Source organism: Monodelphis domestica, chromosome 8 (genome assembly GCF_027887165.1).
Source record: "Monodelphis domestica isolate mMonDom1 chromosome 8, mMonDom1.pri, whole genome shotgun sequence".
Taxonomy (NCBI): Eukaryota; Metazoa; Chordata; class Mammalia; order Didelphimorphia; family Didelphidae; genus Monodelphis; species Monodelphis domestica.
Window position 1 is genome coordinate 57,599,310 of NC_077234.1, and position 21,856 is coordinate 57,621,165.

Consider the following 21,856-nt stretch of genomic DNA (forward strand, 5'->3'; position numbering starts at 1 on the left):
GAGTGAAGCATTCCATTTTTCATTCTATTTCCTTCAAGAGTTCTTGCCTGAATTTGCAATATGTGTCTTTTTTCATAACATGACAAATATGGAAATATGTATTACATGATAGCACATGTATAATATATGTTACTTGCTACCTCAGGGAGGAGGAAGAGAATTTGGATCAAAATATGTCAGAAAACAAATGTTAAAAGTGGTTTTCATATGCAATTGGGGAAAATGAATAAAATTTAAAAGAGACTACTTTGTGTGATATAAATAGTTATTACTTTTAAAATACTGTTTGGGTTTCCTTGTATAATCAACTGAAAATATTTGGAAATAATTATAGAGATTGCATAGATAAATGAAATCCAGAGATGATTCCATTTTTGATATTCTTTCCCATCTCATATTTTTGTAAAATTTTCTCAGAGCTTCTAATATTTGATATGAATTTTTGCAAATCTCCTTTCCTTTGATACTGAGAAGTACAGAAATGACTAAAAAACAGAGAACCAGGGAGAGGTATTGGAGATGTAGCAGATCCATAACCCCCATATCCCTGTAAATAAAAGTTAATCAGCTGATAATTTTCTAGTTCCTCTTCCTCCCTGAACATAACACACACACCCATACATTGCCCCCCCTCATCACAGAATCACAGTATAGAAATGGTTGTAGAATAGAATCTTAAAACTGGGAAGGACCTTGGAAGGAAATTATTATTATTAGTAATAATAATAATAATAACTAGAATTCATATTGTACTAGCCTACTATGAGCCAGGCTCTGTACTCAGTGCTTTACAAATATTTGATCTTCACAATGATCTTGGGAGAGAAGGTGCTACTATTCCCATTTTATAGAGGAGGGAACAAAAGCTAAGTGACTTTCCCAGGGTCACAAAGCTAGTAAGTGTCTGAGACCAGTTTTGAATTTTCCTGATGCCAAGGGTGGTATTCTATCCATGGTTCTACTTAGCTGCCTAGTGTTTATGATCTGATAATGGGTCTTTGGATAGATTTTAGGAGATACATGAACATAGATGGGAAAAACTACAACAAACCAAATTTTTTCTACTACCACTTTATACCAACAAACTACATTAACCTCTAATTCAAATTGAGCATTTCTTTCAATTATTTAAAAATAGGATTCTGTTGAAGTCCATAAGCTTTACCAGATTTCTGAAGGAGTTGATGACCCCAAAAAGTTAGGAATCCTTTGTTCTAGTCATTTCAATTTGTGACCTTAGAGTCATCCTTGCCCCTTCCTACACTCATATCCTATATATCCAACATTTGCCAAGTTTTGTTGATTCTATCACCTATATTTTTCACATCTATCTCTGTCTCTCCACTTACTATTCCACAGATACTACCTTACTCTACAGGTAGGGAGTAGTCAACAGCCACAGTATGAAAAATTCTTTGGGTATTTCCATCTGGCTAAAAGAGTTTGAATTTCCTCTTAACTTCATACATTATCTATTAAGCACTCCAGACTTCCCCTTAGAGAAATGGGCAATTATGGAAAAGATTCTCCTTGAACTGCTGAAGATGATGGCCACAGTTAAGCATGAGCCAGTTGAATCAGGCAGAGGGAGGAAACTTCTTCAGGTTCCCTGATTGAAACTTACTAAGTTACAAGTTGAGTGAATTCCAGTACGCCCCCTTCTCCTTCTTTCCCTCTTCCATCTATGCCATTATCATCCAAATGCAGCTTGATTAACCAAGGACCAATTTCAGAAGATGCTTTTTTGTTTTTCTTGAATCCTGTAAGGAAAATGAGGGTCTTTTGAAGGCAATCATTTCCATGTCTTAATCACTAGCTTAAGTGACCATGTTTTTTGACTTAGTTTTGTTACTCACTGGTATGTGACCGTAGACACCATCTTTAACCACTTTGAGGAGGTAGGAAGAGCTTTGGACTTCAAGGAATCTAGATTTGGGGGATCTGTATTGAGGGCCATTACAGATGCTCTCTGAGATCCACTTTATTCACCTTAAAATGGGAATAATACCCTGCCTATCTCATAGGTTCCTTGTAAGGAAAGCATTTGGTAAACTTGAAGATGATACAGAAATGTGGGGAAATATTGTGGTGCTGATTCATGGCACTTCTAAATGCAATTTGCATAGTAATACTAATATGCTTTCATTTCTTATAGAGCAAATATCTATAAATATGATATATATAAACAAAAGGACCGGGGCGGGGCAGTCTTTACTTATTTTTAAGAGTGTAGAGAGGTCCTAAGATCAAAAAGTTTGAGAAATGCAGCTCTAACTAATGACTAAAATAGGTGATAATTAAGGAGCCCTTGTTCTAATCACAGGAGATTCTTCAATCTCTATGAAATCAAGTCAAGAATTGTTGAACATTAAAGGAAATCCTTTTCACTTAGGATCCAACAGCAGGCCAAGTTCACCTTGGCCAAAAACAAAAATCAATCTCCATTTAAGTGTTCATTTTGAACACAACTTTCTTAAGTGATATTTGTTGTAAAAATTCCCTTCCTCCTCCACCCCTCCTTGAAGCAATACAGAGACAGTCTGCAGGGGATACAGGGTCTGAACTCAGGAAAAAGGTTTTTCCTTTGAATAAAAAAAGAGACTTTCCCATGAAAGAAATGAAAACTTTTCCTTTCATCTCAGGAAATGAGACTTTTCTTCTCATTTATCCCCCTACCCACCCAATCTGAGTAGTCTTTTTTTTTTTAACTTTTCTTTAACTGTTTTCTTTGGATCTGAGTCGAATCTGCTTAAGTTCCTTTAGGCAGAGAACAGAATTTATTTTTAATTCAATTCAACAAACATTTACTAAGTGACTACTATATGTGAGGTCACAAAGACAAAACTGAAACAGCCATTGCCCTTAAGGGACTTAGGAGTCACCAAAATTCCATTTTATTTTCTTTAAAAGTGGAACTGAGAGGGACTGAATTTTTCTGTGCCTTGATTTTCTCATGCTAAGTTAAAGGTGATTAATTTTGATGTAACCATAGGTTATATGAATGACAGAAAATTATAGTCTTTAAAAGGAAGCTAGAATAAATTATTAGCTAGTGTTGCTTCCTCAAACTTTTTTAGTTGCAGGACCTCTTTATACTTTTAATAATTATTGAGGACTACCCTCCTAAATGGTTTTGTTTATGTAAGTAATAATTATTGACATATGCTGCATTAGAAATTGAAATGTACTCTATTATTGTGACAATAGTTTTGACTTTGTGGACCCCATAAAAGGAATCCCCTGATCATACTTTCAGAACTGCTGAGCTGAAACTAACCTATAATAGTATTAACAAAATAGAAAGCTCAAAGAGAAAGGCAACACTAAGCAATCATTCCTATTTTCTTCTATCCTTTTCTTCAAGACCTGGAGCTTGGCCACAATGTTTCTGCCTGAGTTGAATTTGGGGTTTCCTTCAATCCATGATATATGAATTCCGTTAAATTACACTTTGCCCTCTACTTCCAAAACTTCTAAGTTATTTTCTTGCATTATTTCATAAATAACTACATTTAGGCTTTTTATTATATTTGTGTTTTCCTGGGAAACCACTATTTCTCAGATTACTGGATTCTGTAATAAAGATAAGTTGCTTTGGTTGGAGAGACCTTAGGTGTTCTACTTTTGCAAATCTTTTTGATTTTGTCTTTCTTTTTCTCTGCATTTTTGATGTGCAAATCTACTAATCTCTTTCTCATAGATCTTCTCTTTTAGAGAGGTCCTATTTTAATGTTTTATACTATTCTCTTGTTGACTTTTTTGAATTCTCTTTTAAGAGCTTTTTAACCTCAGTCTTAGTCTTATTTCTTCCTTGAATAATTTAACTGATATGATAGATTTCTCCTGATGGTCATGTAATTTATCCATGATCATTTCTGGGGCTTTTGTTATTCTATCAGTATTACATCTCTATTCTGAAGAAGAGCACATTCTTTTGCTCTAAAATATTTATTCATTTTGGTTGTTTACTCATTTTTCTTTCAGTTACTTCAATGATTTTTCTTGTGATTCATTCATTTATCCAATGCATATTTGTTAAAAGTCTACTGTGTGCAAAGAACTGTGCTAGGAATTAGATTGTGAACTCCATAAGGGCAGGGGCTATCTTATACCTTTCTTTGTATCTTCCATTGCTAGGCACAATGTCTGACTCATAGTAGGCATTTAATAAATGTATGTTGACTGAACAGTTCTTGCCCTCAAGAAACTTATATTTTATTGGGATAATTTAGTATATCCACATATAAATAGGTGTGGAATATATACAAAGCAAGTACAATGTGATGATTTTTTTCCTGTCTTTTTAAAATTGTTCTTTTGCTTCAGAACATTTTTTTCTCTCCTAATATGACAAAAGGAAGCTGGGTTGAGACCTACTCTCTCACTTAGCCATTTTATTAGTTGTTGGGGAGATATTCAGGGGTAAGTGGCCTTTTGACTATCCCTAAAATCAAACTGCTTTGGTTGCTTTCTTTTCTTGAGCCCATAAAGTTATCTATGTATATTGCATTAATTTTAAGGGGAATTTGAAAACCATAGTTATGTTGTATTTTAGCTATCCAAACCTTTAAAGAAATTGTTGCTTAAAGTATTCAAACATGAAGATTTTGCAAATACAATTAGCTACAGCATTGCAGATATTAAGAAGGGAATCTCAAGTTGTTTATTACAGGGATTTCCTGCTATGGGGTTTTAACCAAAGTTCAAACAGAATCAGATAGTTTCCTCGGGATTTAAAACAAATTCCTTGGAGTAAAGAAGAGTACAAAACCAGCTCCTGGCTATAACTAATGATCCCCAGATGCATTTCCAGACTCAAATCTACTTCACCTATTCTCATATTTCTTCATCTCAAAGGAAAAACAAGTTATACTTTCAATTGCCTTCTCAGGTGCTTTAAAACCTCTTAATGCCTCTCTCCCCATTCTAGAAACTCCAGCTGAAATAAAACCACACACAACACTGTATGGTCTTCTTTACTTGCTTGCATGTTTTCCTTCCTTCCCTCCTTCTTTCTTTCTTTCTTTCTTTCTTTCTTTCTTTCTTTCTTTCTTTCTTTCTTTCTTTCTTTCTTTCTTTCTTTCTTTCTTTCTTTCTTTCTTTCTTTCTTTCTTTCTTTCTTTCTTTCTTTCTTTCTTTCTTTCTTTCTTTCTTTCTTTCTTTCTTTCTCTTCTTTCTTTCTTTCTTCTTCTTTCTTCCTTCCTTCCTTCCTTCCTTCCTTCCTTCCTTCCTTCCTTCCTTCCTTCCTTCCTTCCTTCCTTCCTTCCTTCCTTCCTTCCTTCCTTCCTTCCTTCCTTCCTTCCTTCCTTCCTTCCTCTTTTATTTTATATGATTGTTGCAATACTGGGCTAGAGTTGAGCCATTCTCTTACCTCTTCACAATTCCAAGTTAACCCAGTTGAAAACCATTACAATGGCCCTTGATTACTACATCAAACTAATTCAGTCATACATACAGTACAGGTGAATGATAGTGAATGACATAATCAAAAGAGAAGCTACAAGATAATATCAGATAAAAGATCAAATGGATAGTATGGGTCAAATTTCAGACAATGGTGTTAGATGATCAGTCTATTGAATTAATTCCTATATATAAAAAGTCCGGACTAGACTACTGGGCTAAATCAAATAAGATGGAATTCAGATGGGATAAATGTAAAGTCTTATGCTTGAGTTAAAAGACGTGGCTCCACAAATACAAGATGGAGGAACTATGGCTAGACCACAGATTATTTGAAAAGATGTTGGTGTTTAATGGACTTTCTATATGTCAACAGTATTATTTGGAGACCAAGAGAACTAACATAAAAGTCTGATACATTGAGGGGGATACAGCATCTAGAAGTTAGGAGGCAATAGTCCCACTGTGCTAGTTAATCTCTGCCTGTCTTGGTTTTATCAATTGTAAAATGGGGATAATAGGATGACCTGCCTCCCAGAGTTGTGAGGGTCAAATGAGAAAATATTTGTAAAGCACTTAACACAGGGTCTGGTACATAATATGTGCTCAATAAATACTTGTTCCTTGCCCTCTCCCCCTCCTCCCTCCCACTTCATAACATACCCTGGTTAAACTGTATCTGGAGTATTGCATTTAGTTCTGGGTGCCACATTTTAGGAAGGGCATCAATAAGCTGGAGAATGTCTTAGAGGAAGACAACCAGGATGGTAAAGGACTTCAAATTTGTTTATACCCTATGAAAACTGAAGGAAGGAAAAAAAGGATTTCCCCCTAAGAAATGAAGGCTTATTAGGGCATGACATATGGAAGATGATTAGACCTGTTCCCAGCTGGCCTCTGAAAGCAGAACTAGGAGCAATGAGTCAAGGATACTGAGGCAAGTTTAGATTTAATATCAGGATAAACTTCTGAATGATGAGATCTATTCCAAAGCTGAATGATGTTCCTCAGGAGATAGTGGCTCCTCCATCATGGGAGGTCCTCAAAGCCAAGGCTGGATGGCCATTTATCATATATGGAGATATTCTTTTTCAAGGATGGGTTAGGCTAGATGGTCCTTCCAACTCTGAAATCATGAAATTCTCTAAAATCCTGGAGAGCCATTACAGGCAAAGAGATCCTTGGATGACTTCCTTCCATTGGTACAAAGCACATCCTTCTTGTCTTTTGGAAGTGGGTTTACAAGCCAGAGAGGACATTTGTGCTGTTATAGGTTTTGGTGGGCAAAGTGCAGATTTATGGGATGATTCATGACTCAGTACTTGGAAGTTAGACTAGTAAATTTTCCATTGTTCTGCTGTTATCAAGGATTAAATACTCAGCAAAAGAAGCTCAGACTTTAATCTAGTTGTTTCCTGTTTTGGAACTAGTAAATTCATTTTGAAAAGACATATCTTGACTCTTAAATTTGTTCCATGTCTTTTTTGTATTCCAGTGATATTTTAGATGGAGTATACTGCATGGGAGGCAGTGTTGTGATGAGGATAGAGCACTAATTTTGGAGTCAGAAGATTTGGGTTCAAATTCTACCACTGCTCCTTACCACTGGTGTAACCTTGGACAAGTTGCTTAACATCATTAAGTCTCATTTTCCTCAAAGTAAACTGATGAGGTTGAACATAGGCCACCTCTAACGTTCCTTCCAGCTCTAAATCTATAGATATATAATTTGATGATTCTACTGTCAGTAAGGTGAAAGACACTTTATTTAAAGATATATCTTTGCCTTATGTGGTGATAAAACAATTTGATATTAAAGTGTCCTAAACATTTTGGCAGGAACCCAGCCTGGAGGCAGGAATGTGAAGTCCAGAAAGTCAGAGGAGTAGAATCAGATTGGCCTGGGCTTCTTCACAAAATGGAAATTTCAGGAGGAATTCACTCTTGGGAGATAAGAGAACTATTTCATGGTGAGCATTCGGGAGTTGTTTTATTTTATTTTAATTTTATTATTTATTATTTAATGTCAAAATTAATCTATTTGTTTACTGGCTACACCAAAATTCCTAGGTATCTTCCTCCTTCCTTTCTCCACACCAGAGAAGATACCATTTGCCAAAAAAAAAAAAGTATATATAAACTGTGTCTTTTGTGTTTCTACATATCTGTTCTTTTTTCTGGAGGCAGACATTCACAAGTTATTCTTCAAATACTAGGTTTGTAGCTTTCTATAATGTTCTCTTGCTTCTACTTGCTTTCCTTTTCTTCATCTCATATAGTTTTTTCCATTAAAAAAAATACTTGCTCTATTTGAGAAATTGAAAGAGAATTATTTTGGCCTTGGAGACTAATGGAGACTGTCTGTTGAGGCAGAGAAAGTCTGTGATCTCCAATGGGGGAAGGCTATCCACAATAATTAAATCATGTTTGGGTAATATAGCCTCCGAATGGACGAGGACTTGAGAATAGGTCCAGGACAGGGCATAAGCCTGCATCCTGTTTGTAGTCATCTTCTAGGGCTACCAACGCCCATCTCTAGAGTTCTACTGTTAAAAAGAGCCATGGGACTTGGGGATGGGCCAGCCTGGGTCTACAAGTGACAGCTTGAAATGATATGGACTGTAATTGTGGTCTAGGCTCTGATCTCTTATTTGATTTCCAATTCAAAGGAAAAACTGCAGGAGTCTTACTCTATGCTCTCACGCCAGTGTCTAATCTGTATTCTACAGCGTTCTACAAAGAGAAGACTTTCTTTCAAGTCTAAAGATTATTTGAGTCAAGGGCAATTTGAAGCAAGATCTGAGGCTTCAGCAAACAGATGTTTCATTTCTGTTCGTGTAGAAATGGGGTATTTTCCTTATGTCAACTTACAAATGGCTAGTTTATGGAAAATTGTCAAAAAGAGAGAATTAAGCGTTTGGGGGGCCAGAGAGGATCCTGAACGAAGAGGCTTTAACTGGAATGGTAAAACTGTGACAACTTTCCAAGGAGCAAGCCAAAAGCCTATGGTCAACAAAGAATACAGAATAAAAATAGCTTGGCTGTTTCCAGTTGGGACCAAATGGAAAACATCTGGACCTCTAGCTCAGAAGGTTAATGTGAATCACCTCAGTCTGACCCTTTTATTTTGAAACAAGTGGAACTCTTAAACCATCAACCAAGGGAGAAGCAAATAACTTAGTGATTGTAAAAAAATCAATTGTTTTAGTCACATTAGTAATAAGGTTCTTTGGATATTTTTAAACTGTTGTAAGAATGCTGGAAGAATAATAATTAATGAATGAACTCTGACAAACCATAAAATAAATGTGTTTTGGATTTTACAGCATCTTTGAATTGGAAGCAACCTTTATGTTTTATTTTTATTTATTTATTTAACCCTCATTTTTTAAATAAGGAAACGGAGGCCCAGGGAGAATAAGGGATTCGGTTTTAGGTCATAAAGAGTGGTTAAGAGGCAGAGTGAAAATTTTAATGTTGTCCATCTCATTATTTTTTTTGCATCATAGATCCCTTTGGAAGTCTGGTCTTTGTGCCTTTGAATGGTTGTCATCAATGTCAAAATCCTTGACATCACCTTCTATCCCTTCTTCTATTCCCTCAATTCCTTTGAAAAATAGATTTAATTCATTTTTTCCAAGCTGATTCCAAATCTAGCTAGAACAGAGATTTTTATCCTGGAGTCCATGAATTTAATAATAATAATAATAATAATTTCCATTTCTATAGTCTTTTAAGATTTGCAAAGTTCTTTTTTATGTGTTACTTCAAATGAGATAACCTATGTAAAGCACTCTTAACAACCCAGTGAGGTAGGTGCCTTATTTTACAGATGGCTGAGTGGTCAACTGACTTTCCCAAAGTGACAAAACTAAATATCTGAGGCATGATTTGAATTCAGCTCCTTTTGATTCCCAGTGTAGCACTCTCCCACTGTATAATTCTACCTGTTTTTTTTTAAACCCTTTTCTTCTGTCCTAGAATCAATTCTGTATTTTGGTGTCAAGGCAGAAGAATGGTAAGGGTCAGGCATTAGGGGTTAGGTGACCTGTCCAGGGTCATCCAGTTAGGAAGTGTTTGAGGACAGATTTGAACCCAGGGAGTCCCATTTCTAGGTCTCAATCCACTAAGCTGCCCTCCTACTTGTTTTTTTATATTAATTTTTTTAATAATTTAATTTTAGCAAAATTGGTTTCTTTTGTAATAATATTATATCATCATAATATTTATAATAATAACAATTTGTAAAAATATTACATATTTTATTTTTATTTATTTAAGATATTTTCCTGAAAAGAGAAGGAAGATTTTTTCTCTAAAAAATGCTATTAGTCATTTGGGCTGGTTCTCTGGGAAGGGGAAAGGAAGAGATACTTGGAATGACTATGATGTTATTAGAAGCATAAGATATCAATAAAAACTTGTTTGCTGATTATTTGAACAGGAAACAGCCGGGCAATTTTACATAGCATATACTATAGAGCTTAAAGGGTTCTCTGAGATCCAATCTGGCTCAACCTAGAATTTAATGCTTGAAAATTCTCAGCATTCAATAGGTCCAATCCCTTGTTTTACAGGTAAGGCAACTAAGGTCTAGGGCACGTCACTGATTTACCACAGGTCATGGATCAGAGCTCCTAGGATTTAGAACCAGAAGGAATCTCCAAGGTCATCCAGTTCAGTCCCCTAGGGAGTGAGTAGTGGAGCCAAATTGCTAACCCAGGTCTTCTGACTCCAAAATTCCACACGCTGCCAGGAGTCTAATTCTCCAATTTGTCCAAATATGGACATTTTTCATTGGAATAATTCTTGATTTCCTTCCTTTCCCTACATTATAAAGCCAAGGACAGGTCATCTCCCCTGCCAGACCTGACCTCGTTCCCTCCCCTGTTAGGAAAAGGTTCCTATCTTAGATTAAGTCCTATTCTGGTTTACCAATCTTCTGCCTCTCTTTTCCCCATTCCCATGTAATGGATAATAATAACTGTTGCATATAGAATTCCTTATGGTTTACAAAATATCCTTTACTCTTCATTCCACCAGAGATTTACAACAGCATTCTGGGAGAGGCAGGGCAGGGTCATTGTTTTTATTTGTATAGAGGTAGAAACTGAGACTCAGAGATTCCAAGATTGGAGGCAACGATGGCACTCTTACTTCTTGCCCAAGGTATTTGAGACTGCCTCGCTTATTGCTCCAATGTTCTGGATGCTGGGCTAGTCCTCCTCTTAAGTCCTTTTTTAGCTTCTCAAAGCTGGATGGAGTAGTGAAAATGAAGCTGGTTTAGACTCAGAGTATCTAGGTTCAAATCTGGGCAAGTCACTAAATCTCTCCAGCTCTAACTTTCTTCATCTGTAAAATGATGGGATTGGCCAGAGAGCATCTAAGATCTCTTCTGGCTGCAAAACCATCTAAATCTCTGATGCTTCTTGCTTGAATCCCCCTACTCTTTAAATGCTCTGTGTCCAGGACTTGCCTTGGACTCCCTCTCTGGGCCACAGATGGAGGGAAAACTTTTTAAAAATAGTAAATTAATTTATTTCCATGGTGCCACAAACTAAATTTCAAGGAGGGGAAAAGTATTAGCAGATAGAGCATAATTTGCTCAAATCAAATCGTCTAGAATTGTCAGTACACACATTTGATGTTTTCTATGTGTTGGAAGTACCCACACTGATCTTGAGATCATTTATTCTGCTCCATGAATAGAATTCTTTGTTGGGAATCAGGTCAAAACAAGCAATATGATTGGATATGCAAAAGAAAACAGAAATAGCAGCTGTATCCCAGGCATTTTCACAGTCAAAACCTGCAACCCCAGCTTTGAGGAATTTTCTTTCTTATGTCATCAGCTCGTCAAAGACCAAGAAAAAACTCATTGCCAACTATCAGGATCATAAGTTGGCCCTTTTCTTCCAATGAATAATGACATGATCAGCAGAAAAGTATTTTGGAATATAGTCTGCATAGAGCACTTTTGTTGTTCAGTTGTTTTTCAGTCATGGGTGACTCTTTGTGACTTTGTTTTCTTGGCAAAGATATTGGAGTGGCTTGCCATTTCCTCCTCCAGTTCATTTTACAGATGAGGAATTGAAGTAAACAGAGGTAAGAGACTCGCCCAAGGTCACACAGCTAGTAGGTATCTGAGGCCACATTTGAACTCAGGAAGATGAGTCTTCCTGACTCCAGGCCCACTGTGCCACCAAACTGCATAGAGAGCAATATGGGCAATTAATCAGTACAGACACATATTATTTTCCCTTGTTGCTAAGATCATAAATTCTTTACCAGTGTTGCCAGGTTGTTCTGTTTTTATTAATAATGGCATTGCAGTAAAGTGCTCTGAATTTTCCTTTCTTATAGACCTCAAAATCCAACCCTCTTTTTCCTACCTCTTCCATGAGTTCCACTGTATCAAAAGGTATTTTGTTCCTTTTAGGGACAGAGTAATGGGGTTTTGTGAGCTCTCTTGGGTGGAATATCATCTGAATAGCTTGTTGTTGGCTAAAGGTTGCAAAGCCCATTTGTTAATAGTTAAGGAACAAATGAGACCAGTCCCAGATGCAGAAGGTGAAGTCCCATCATGGAGAGAATTAAGCAACCTCCACTGTTGGCCAAAGGTCCCTGGTCATTCCATCGGGGGCTTGCAGAGAATGGGACAGGAAGCCAGTGTGGAGGGAGAGCTTCTAAAAGATGGTTGGGAATGAAGCAATGACACCAGTTTGAATGTTAAGATCAGAGAATATTAGAGCAAGATGTGGCAACAAGTGCCTACCCAGAAGGTGGGGTATGTATCCAGGGTGAAACAGAGAACCTTCCAAAGCATATCAAAATGACAACAACCACCTATAGCCTGTGAACCAAAATAGGCACAAATGACATTTCTTGGAGCAACCCAGAAGTTATTGTTAATCATTATGGAGTCTGGGCAATAACCAAGAATCCAGAGGGTTACACAATATATTTTTCTCAGTGGGATCCATTAAAGGCAAGAAGGAGGAAGAGAGAAATTGATTTGGGAAGTGGGCACCTGAGCAAGAAGGTGATAGAAGAGAATGGGACATGGATTCCTTGATTGCAACTTACAGTGCAGAGATGGCAGATTCTTGGTCAGAGATAGAATATATAATGAAGGCTGGTGAGACTTACTTTTGTCAGGTGTCATATAAATCTAATTAAAAGAGTTTTAAACTAATAAGGACAGAGGAGGGATGCCTCCATATATACATGAAGTTAGACAGTATAGAGTCACAGCTACTCCATTTTGAGAACCATTCCATTTTGTTCTTACATTCTACAGAAAGTGACAAAAAGATACATAGGAGTTCTTAACCTTTTTTGCAATGTGGACCCTTTTGGCAGTCTGGCAAAGTCTATGGATCTCTTCTAAGAATAGTTTTTTAAATGCATAGAATAAAATACATGGGACCACAAAGGAAACCAATTTTATTAAAACACAATTACCAAAATATGTTTAAAAACAATTTCATGAACCCAAGATTAAAAATCCCTGGTTTAGAAGAAAGTAGGGTGGAATCCCATGCTTTAAAATGTCTCAGGAAAAGTCAGTTCAGGAGGGATGGAAGATGGAGTACAGCAAATTGGACAATGAATATTTGAATCACAAATAATGACAACCTTCTTGGGCTATAAAAAATCAAAACTAGTTTCATATGCTTTGAGATCACTTTCTGGAATGTGTTTTAGCAATATGATGGAGTCTCAAGTAACTAGACAAATTTAGCTGTAGCCTGTCTTAGAGGCAGTAGGATGGATTCTTAAAGAATTTTCTCTAAGAAAGTTTATGATTCCAAGGGACTGTTGTGGAAAACTGTCCTAAGCTCTAATTTCTTTCCTGCTGGTTGTGCATCACAATGACATTCCTGCCCTCTAATGTTCATGGGAACCATAACTCTTTCTTAGCCTAGTCAGACATAATAGGGATTGCTTGTCCCAGCTGCTACAATAGGCTATTTGCTGAATTTGATTTAACACTACCCATAAGCCACTGACTTATCTTTTCTCACCAGTTCTTAAGGAATATGTCAATTGATCAGCAGTCAGAACAAGGTCTTTGAAAGGGAGAATGCATTTGAAGAAAGAGAAATTGAAAATAATAGTTTAAAATTGTAATAGATGCTCCTCACTAGGATTCTTACTTCTTCCCCCCACCCCACTTCTCTCTCTCTCAGTTGATCCTAACGGCTCTTCTCAATGTGGTGAGTTATCAGAAATTTCAAAAAAGATTACTCTCACACTATGGCACTTTTTTTTACATTCTTTATTAATTTTTTAATTTTATTTCATCATTTTAGAACATTATTCTTTGGTTTCAAGAATCATATTCTTTCCCTCCCTCCCCTACCCCCACCCTTCCTGCAGCCGATGCTCGATTTCATTGGGTATTACATGTGTCCTTGATCAGAACCTATTTCCATGTTGTGGATGTTTGCACTAGGATGATCATTTAGAGTTTTCATCCCCATTCTTATCCCCTTGACCCATGTAATCAAGCAGTTGTTTTTCTTTGGTGTTTCTATTCCCACAGTTTTCCCTCTGAATGTGGATAGTGTTCTTTCTCGTAAATCCCTCCGAGTTGTTCAGGATCACTGCATTGCCACTGGTGGAGAAGTTCATTACATTTGATTGTACCACAGTGTATCAGTCTCTGTGTACAGTGTTCTTCTGGTTCTGCTCCTCTTACTCTGCACCACTTCCTGGAGGTTGTTTCAGTTCCCTGGAATCCCTCCACTTTATTGTTCAATTTGTTCAATATTGAACAATTTGTTCAGCCATTCCCCAATTGAAGGGCATGCCCTCATTTTCCAATTTTTGGCCACCACAAAGAGCAGAGCTATGAATATTCTTGTACAAGTCTTTTTCCTTATTATCTCTTTGGGGTACAAACCCAGCAGTGCTAGGGCTGGATCAAAGAGCAGACAGTCTTTTAGTGCGCTTTGGGCATAGTTCCAAATTGCCCTCCAGAATGGTTGGATCAATTCACAACTCCATCAGCAATGCATTAATGTCCAGACTTTGCCACATCCTCTCCAGCATTCATTACTTTCCTTTGCTGCCATGTTAGCCAATCTGCTAGGTGTGAGGTGATACCTCAGAGTTGTTTTGATTTGCATCTCTCTGGTTATAAGAGATTTAGAACACTTTTTCCTGTGCTTATTAATGGTTTTGATTTCTTTGACTGGAAATTGCCTATTCATGTCCCTTGCCCATTTATCAATTGGAGAATGGCTTGATTTTTTGTACAATTGATTTAGCTCTTTGTAAATTTGAGTAATTAGACCTTTGTCAGAGGTTTTTATGAATATTGTTTCCCAATTTGTTGCTTCTATGGCTCTTTCCGAAAGGGGTTTATTCTTAAAAGAAGCAAAGTTAGGGAGGTGGGAGAAGGAAAGAGGGAATTTAGGGTCTCCCTAATCTTCTATGAGATTCAATACAAGGAAGTAAAGTTAATTTGTCTCTGAGGGGATATTGTTGATAACTTAAAAGGTTCTTCAGAGCTATGCTCCAGTCTTTTCAATGTTAAGTCACTAGCCAGGAATCCAGAGCAGTTTGTCTGTTGGCTCCTTCTCCAGGGTCCAAGAGAAGAAGAAAAAGTAACCAGTTTCAGATGCTGGCTTTCTTAACTGCCTCCCTGACCAGATTCTTCTTTGAAATCTTCCTTCCTTCTCTCCTTGATTGACAGTTCCTTCAAGCTTCCATTTCCTTGCATTTATTTGCCAATCTCATTGGTGTTATAATCTCTTCCTCACAAAACCAAATATACAGACACAAAAATACCTTTTTGGGGAGAGGAGAAATCTTTTTTTTCCTGAAATATTTTTCACCTTTATGGTTTGTGAAGATTGGATTTGACACTCTCCTGATTGTAACAATGAAGGTACTTAGCTCTTCCCTGATTGTGAAGATTTAAATTGTAACTCATGTCTACTTTTAGATTTTAATTCCCCTAAGTGTAAATACCTTACTTAAAAGTTAAGTATGGGGACCTGCCTATTTTTAAATTCAATCACAAAAAGTGCAAACATGGTACTTAAAAGTTAAGTATGAAGATCTGCCCATTTAGATCTAATCACAAATAGTGCAAATATCCCACTTAATCATGAAGTGGGAGGTCTGTGACCCATGTGTGAGATAGTGGGTAATGAATCAGAATCAACTAACTGCCTTCTGGGCAATCTTAGAGCACAGTGTCAGCTGTGATTGGTAGATGTGGAATTAGGCGAAGTAACTGCAAGAGAAAATGTCTTTAAAAGTGGAGTTTGACTTGGAACTGGGATACTTGGAGTGGAACTCCCTGTGAGAGAGCAGTTCTTCATTTTTTGGAAGTGGAGACTGGAGGAATTCTCCATGCTTTGGAGTTGAGGCTGGTGAAGAGGAGCAGAAGAATCTGCTGACTGGACTGACACGTGATGAGTGAAAGACTGACTCTTAACTGCTGGTTTTTTTTTTCTGAAAAAAAAAAAAACACCTATCCTCTGGAGAGACCTACTCTTGAGAGATACTTCCCAGTTCCTCGGCTTTGTAGAGGCTGGCTGAAACTAATTCTCCCTGCCCAGAGGGCCTGGGAATAAATTACTTAGTGCTCAGGTTAGGTATCTTACCTTATCCTCTCTCTGATTTTTTTGTTTCACTCTTTCTACATTTTGTAAATTGTAAATAAAATCTCTTTGAAATTAATTAAATTCCTGGCGACCACACTCTTAAATAATTAAGTCCAACCCTTTAAAAAATAACCTCTTTTTCCCCTTATAGGATCCTTCCAATTTTTGGAATTGAGTCAAAATCTGACTTTCCTTTTGTCCAATTGTGTTGAAAAGAAAACAAAGCTCTTTAAAAATCTTTAGGTTGGATGGATCTTTACAGGTTCAGCCATCTTGTGTGCCATGTCTTTAGAAACCAGGTTGATTCCATACCCTGTCCTTTCTGAAATAGTTCCAGGAAAATGTAATAGGAGTCTACCCTATTTTAAAAGCCAAATCACATCCCCAGTTGATAAATGGTCAAAGTATATGAGCAAGCAGTTCTCAGATGAAGAAACTAAAACTACCTATAGTCATATGAAAAAGTGACCCAAATCAAATTAATTAGAAAAATGCAAAGACAACTCTGAGATACCACTTCACACCTATCAGATTGACTAATATTGAAGAGGGAAATGATAAATGTTGGAAGAGAGGGGGAAAATTGGGACACTAATACACTACTGGTGGAACTGTGAATTGACACAACCATTCTGGATAGCAACATGGAAGCATGTCCAAAGGGTCATAAAAGTATGTATACCTTTTGACCCAGCAATAACCCGATTGGGTCTCTAACCCAACACGATCAGAGATGGGGGAAAGGACCCGCTTATACAAAGTTGCTTTTAGCAGTTCTTTTTATAGTGGCAAAGAATTAGAAACTAAGGGGTGGTCCCTCAATTGGGGAATGATTGAGCAAGATGTGGCATATGGTTGTAATGGAATGCTATTGTTGCCTTTTACCCTGATCTCCCAGATTTTTCAGGCTGTTTGGAGGTAACTAATTGATGGCCCCAAGAGCTGGCTGCAATTCCTAATGGTGAACAGAAAACATCAGGTATCAAGGCTATTGCCAAGAATTTAAATATCACTCAACTTCAAAGCAATGAAGCCTTCATCCCATAAAAAAGACCTATGTCCATTTCAAAAGGGAAAATGGTGTAAGCATAATGTAATGTTGGAAATAATTGCTCAGAGGAAGGAATGATCATAAAGACTGCCTTCCAATTTCCTCCCCCTTTTTTTATGGATTAAGCATACTATTCAGTATGAACAAATGCACCCATCTCAGAGTCATCCCTGAAAAACCTTTCGATGGGCCATAAATACTACATTTGCTGGGCTCCAGTAGTCATAGGGATATTTATATATTTCTGGCAAAGATCTGACTCTAGCACTTGACTTTTCTTAACTCCATTTCTCTTGGCATTAGAGCAATGGTTTTAAGCAAAGAGCTGTGAGATTCTGCTTTTCTGGGACACTGGGTCAGGTTGTCACTGATTAATTAGAGTTTAGCCTGAGTTTGAATTACTTCAAAGGAAGTTCTCCTTTTTGAGATTCTTGCCATTTTCAGAAAGAGAAGCCCCCAGTTGAAGGCCGATTTCTGATTACATATCTGTTGACTACAAGGCACCTGGGTTAGTTTTCTCCTCATGGGTGCATAGGGAGAGCATATTATAAAGGAAAGAAGCAAAAAAAAAAAAGAACTTTAGTTCTCTTGTCTATGTGAGCTAGTGTTCTTTTCCCCACTGTGACTCAATTATTCCCCTATATCAGTGGGATTATTACTCACACTACCTAGTCACATGATCACTGGGAAGAAAGCTTTTACTAATCCAAGTGTCTACCATATGCAAAGGGCAGCTGGGGGACCAGTACACAGAGCACTGAGAGTGTAGTTAGGAAGAACTGAGTTCAAATCCAGCCTCTGACACTTAGTAGCTATGTGACCCTGCACAAGTCACTTAACACTATTGTCCTCAGTTTCTTCATTTGTAAAATAAGCTGGAGAAAAAAATGGCAAACCACTTCAGTATCTTTGCCAAGAAAACTCCAAATGGACATCATGAAAAGTTGGAAAAAACTGAACAACAACAAACTGTAGGCAAAGCTGTGTGGATACAGAAACCATGTAAGTGTGAACTATTAACACCTGAAAATCATTCACAACATTCTATCTCCAATGTTGGTCCTCTATGCCTAGATTACTCTACTGCCTCATCTCTACCTCACTTTCTGTCTTCTTTTAAGATTTCAGTAAAATCCCACCAATCCATGAGATCATTCCAGGTCCCTTCAGGTATAAAAGCCTTCCTACTTTTTACTTTTTTAAAACTCTTACCTTCCTCTTAGAATCAATACTATATATTGGTTCCAAAGCAGAAGAGCTGTAAGAACTAGGCTATGGGTGCTAAGTGACGGAAGCCAACTTTGAACCTAGAACCTCCCTTCTCTAGACCTGGCTTTCAATCCACTAAGCCACCCAGATGCCCCCAAAGCTTCCTACTTTCAAAGAACCTTCTGCCTACCCAGAATATTCCTACTTGTTTACTTCCCCATTAGAATGTCAAGACCTTGAGGGCAGGAACTATTTTTTTTTTGTATCCTCAGAGTTTAACACAGTGCCTGGCACATAGTATGAGTTTAATAAATGCTTGTTGTCTTGCCTTGACTATTATTATGAACTTTTTCATAAACTCTTCTGCATTGGAATAACATTTTTTTTACAAATGAATAAATACATTAAATAAGAAAAAAAAGTCCTTACTGGAATGTTTGTGCCCGAGTGACCAGGTGTTCCTCCACTTCCAATTTACCTTGAAGCATTTGTTGAGATGGACTCCTTCTGTCTTGTAAAAGCTTTGTTGCTTTATCTTTTCCCTGGTTTTCTGCAAATTCTGCTATAGGTTCGATGAGAGCCAAGGCCCCAGAACATTGTAAGTAATTTCCACTAAGATAAAGTTCACTAGAGTAAAAAAGGCAAAGTAAAGTTTAAAAATTTTAAATATTTTCACTCTCTCTAAGCACCAACTAATGCAGAATTATATTTTTTTTAGTAGAGGAGGCATTTACTAAATGATTGTTGAATTAAACTTCAATACATTATTTTATAGTCATCCTGAAAAAAATATCAATATTGTAATTTGCATTTTAGGCACAAGTCTACCAGAAACAATAATTAATTTAACATCATTCTAAATCCAAGTATTTCTAGCTCAGGCAGAAGTTATCCAAATTGTCAGGGGTTCCTCAAGTCTTTGGATAGCTCTCTAACACAAGACAATCAAGATAATATTTCTGCAGATCTTGACCAAGGAAAAGATCATTATTTTGCAAAGTTCAGTTTGGGATTAATTAATAATCTAGACCATCTAATAGAACTGTAGCCACTTAATCTTCTTCTAAAATCTCTTAGTTTCAAAGAGACCTCCTTCCTGAACAATCCCTAATCCCTTCAAACTGGGGTAAGAAGGTACTGCTTTTATGTGTGGTCAAAGCATCCTTATTTGGGGAATGGGAAAGGCAAGGATCTTAACTCAGTTATTTCTCTTTCTTAGTTTAGTGAATACCTTTTATCCATTTTCCTGGGCCTCAGATACCAATCTTGACTTTTAAACATGCTTAAAGAAAAGGTCAAGCCTGAGAGAAAGGATTTTAGTGTAGGACTTTGCTGAGAGGTACCATTGAGTACTGATAAATTTCCTTCCTTCATGTAGTTTGGAAAGAAACTCTAAACTGAAGACCTATTTATCTTTTGATATTCTCAAAAAAGGCGATTTTTAATACACTTCCACATTACAGAGACTTTAACATAGATGCCAGTGGAGCTGTGACTTCATCAATGTGAGTATTCCCTCCACTGGTGTTGATTGCAATCCATCCACCTTTTTCCATCCAAGACAGATCTTGTCTCTCCCTCTTCATCTTTGCTTTCTGGTTTATCTGGCTTCCTTCAAGTCCTAGCAAAAATCCCACCTTCTACAAGAAGCCTTTCCCAGTCCCCCTGATTTCTGCTGCTTTTCTTATTTAATATCTATGTAGCTTGTTTGGTTGCTTGTTGTTTGTTCCATTAGACTGTGAGCTCCTTGAGGGCAGGGATTTTCTTCTGCTTTTCTTTGTATCTACCACACAGAGCCTTAATAAATGTATATTGACTGACTGACATCTATAGTAACCTGGGCATAATTGGGGAAGGAGATAGAAAGGATCATATGGGGGAAATACATGATAGAGAAGATAGCTCTCACATTGCAGGGGCTAGGAGAACAGGAAGAGAGCCAGAATGCCCTGTAGGCTTTTTACAATTTCAGGAGAAAGGGAAGAAGGCACCCAGCACATTGGATGGACTCCCTGTGGTAAACTAATGGGAGGATTTGGACAGGAGGTACACAGGTAGAAACTCATGGATGTGATACTCTATTGGAGGAAGTACTCAAATTGATGTAATCCCAGATCCATTTGAATATTTGAGTATCCATTACATTACATATGATCTTTTTAAAAAGATATGCTTGATTTCAAGACAAGCTGCCCATAACCATGAATCTAGAAATAGGGAATAAGATCATAAAGGAAAACTAGGCAGATTCATGGCCAAGTCTAGAAACAAGAAGCAGAAAAACACAAAGATTAATGAACAAAAGCTTCCAGAGCATTTGGCTAGGTGGATGGAAGGACTTACCAAATGGCACTTTGACTAACTGCCTGGCCCAGTTTTGAGCCGCTGGTTGGTCCCAGATTACAATAACGGAGGCTAAGAATCATAAGCTTTTGGTTTTTTTCCAGGCCAGCCATAAGAATATCAACTTCCTCATTTCCAAACCTTAAAACAGAAAGAACAAGATAGTTACTTTTTATAGGATTTAGAGCTGCAAAGGAATTTAGAAATGATCTAATCTGATCCTTCGTTTTAGTGGGTGGCCATGAAATGAGTGCTGGATTTGGAATCTGAGGTCAAATTTTTGCTCTGATACTCACTATTTGGGTATCTTTGGGCAGCTCTAGGCTTCAATTCCCTCATTTGCAAAAGGGAAAAGGGGAAAGGAATGAAGGAATGGGCTGGATGACCTCTGAGATGCCTTCCTTCTTCAGCTAAATCTGTGATCTCATGAAGTGGCAATCGACAGGATTAAGCAATTTGACCAGCCATATAAATGGCAAGGAACAGACTCAGAATTTAAAGCGAGGCTCTCTGACTCCAAATTCCCTTCTGAATCCTGCATTTCCCATTGGATAATTACTTTGTTAAGCACCCTCGGGATCCATTTCCTTCCATGTAAAATGAGAAGTTTGCACCAGATAACTGTTTCTTCTTCCACTAGTACCCTCCCAATCCCTGCACCCCTCAAATATTCAATCACTTCCCTTTCCCCAGGATCTGAAACTCACTAATCTATGCAAACATTTCCATCTCTAATAGGGGTTTCCTTGGTTAGGGATTGAGTCTTGTGAGTTTTTCCACTAGGTAAGTGCAGAGAGTGCTAGACCCAGAATAAAAAAAAGAAGAGTTCAAATCCTGCTTTGAACTCTTCCTAGCTGAGTAAGCCTGGAGACGTCACATAACCGCCTTCTGCCTCAGTTTCTTCAACTGTAAGTGTCTGAGGTCAGATTTGAATCCAGGACCTTCCACCTCCAAGCTTGGTGCTATCTAGCTCCAATGTGCTATCCATCTGTCTTAAGATATAATTTGTGAAAGTGAACTTATAATAAAGCCCGAGTTAAAAGAAAAATTAGTGAATTTAGCTGGGCAAGTTTTTGAATGAAAAAATATGTCAGACTCTTTCCAGCTTTGTAGTTCAATTCAACAAAGGTGAAGTTTACTAAGTATCAAATATGTATAAAGAGAGAAGCAGTCTCAGAGTCAGTGAGTTCAGATCCCTGCCTCTGACACATAGTAGTTGTATGGACAG

At 37.4% G+C, this 21,856-nt stretch overlaps 1 protein-coding gene across 1 annotated transcript in view; it reads right to left on the minus strand.

Annotated features, from left to right (window-relative positions):
- The window catches only part of LINC02618 (long intergenic non-protein coding RNA 2618), a 42,724-nt gene that overhangs the window by 12,534 nt on the left and 8,334 nt on the right, over positions 1-21,856 (minus strand). The window contains exons 4-6 of the mRNA XM_056808485.1: positions 20,629-20,769; positions 18,715-18,912; positions 1,625-1,804 (exon numbers count right to left, since the gene is read on the minus strand). Of these exons, the coding sequence (XP_056664463.1) occupies positions 1,625-1,804; positions 18,715-18,912; positions 20,629-20,769 (519 nt within the window). The remainder of the gene's footprint in view (positions 1-1,624; positions 1,805-18,714; positions 18,913-20,628; positions 20,770-21,856) is intronic.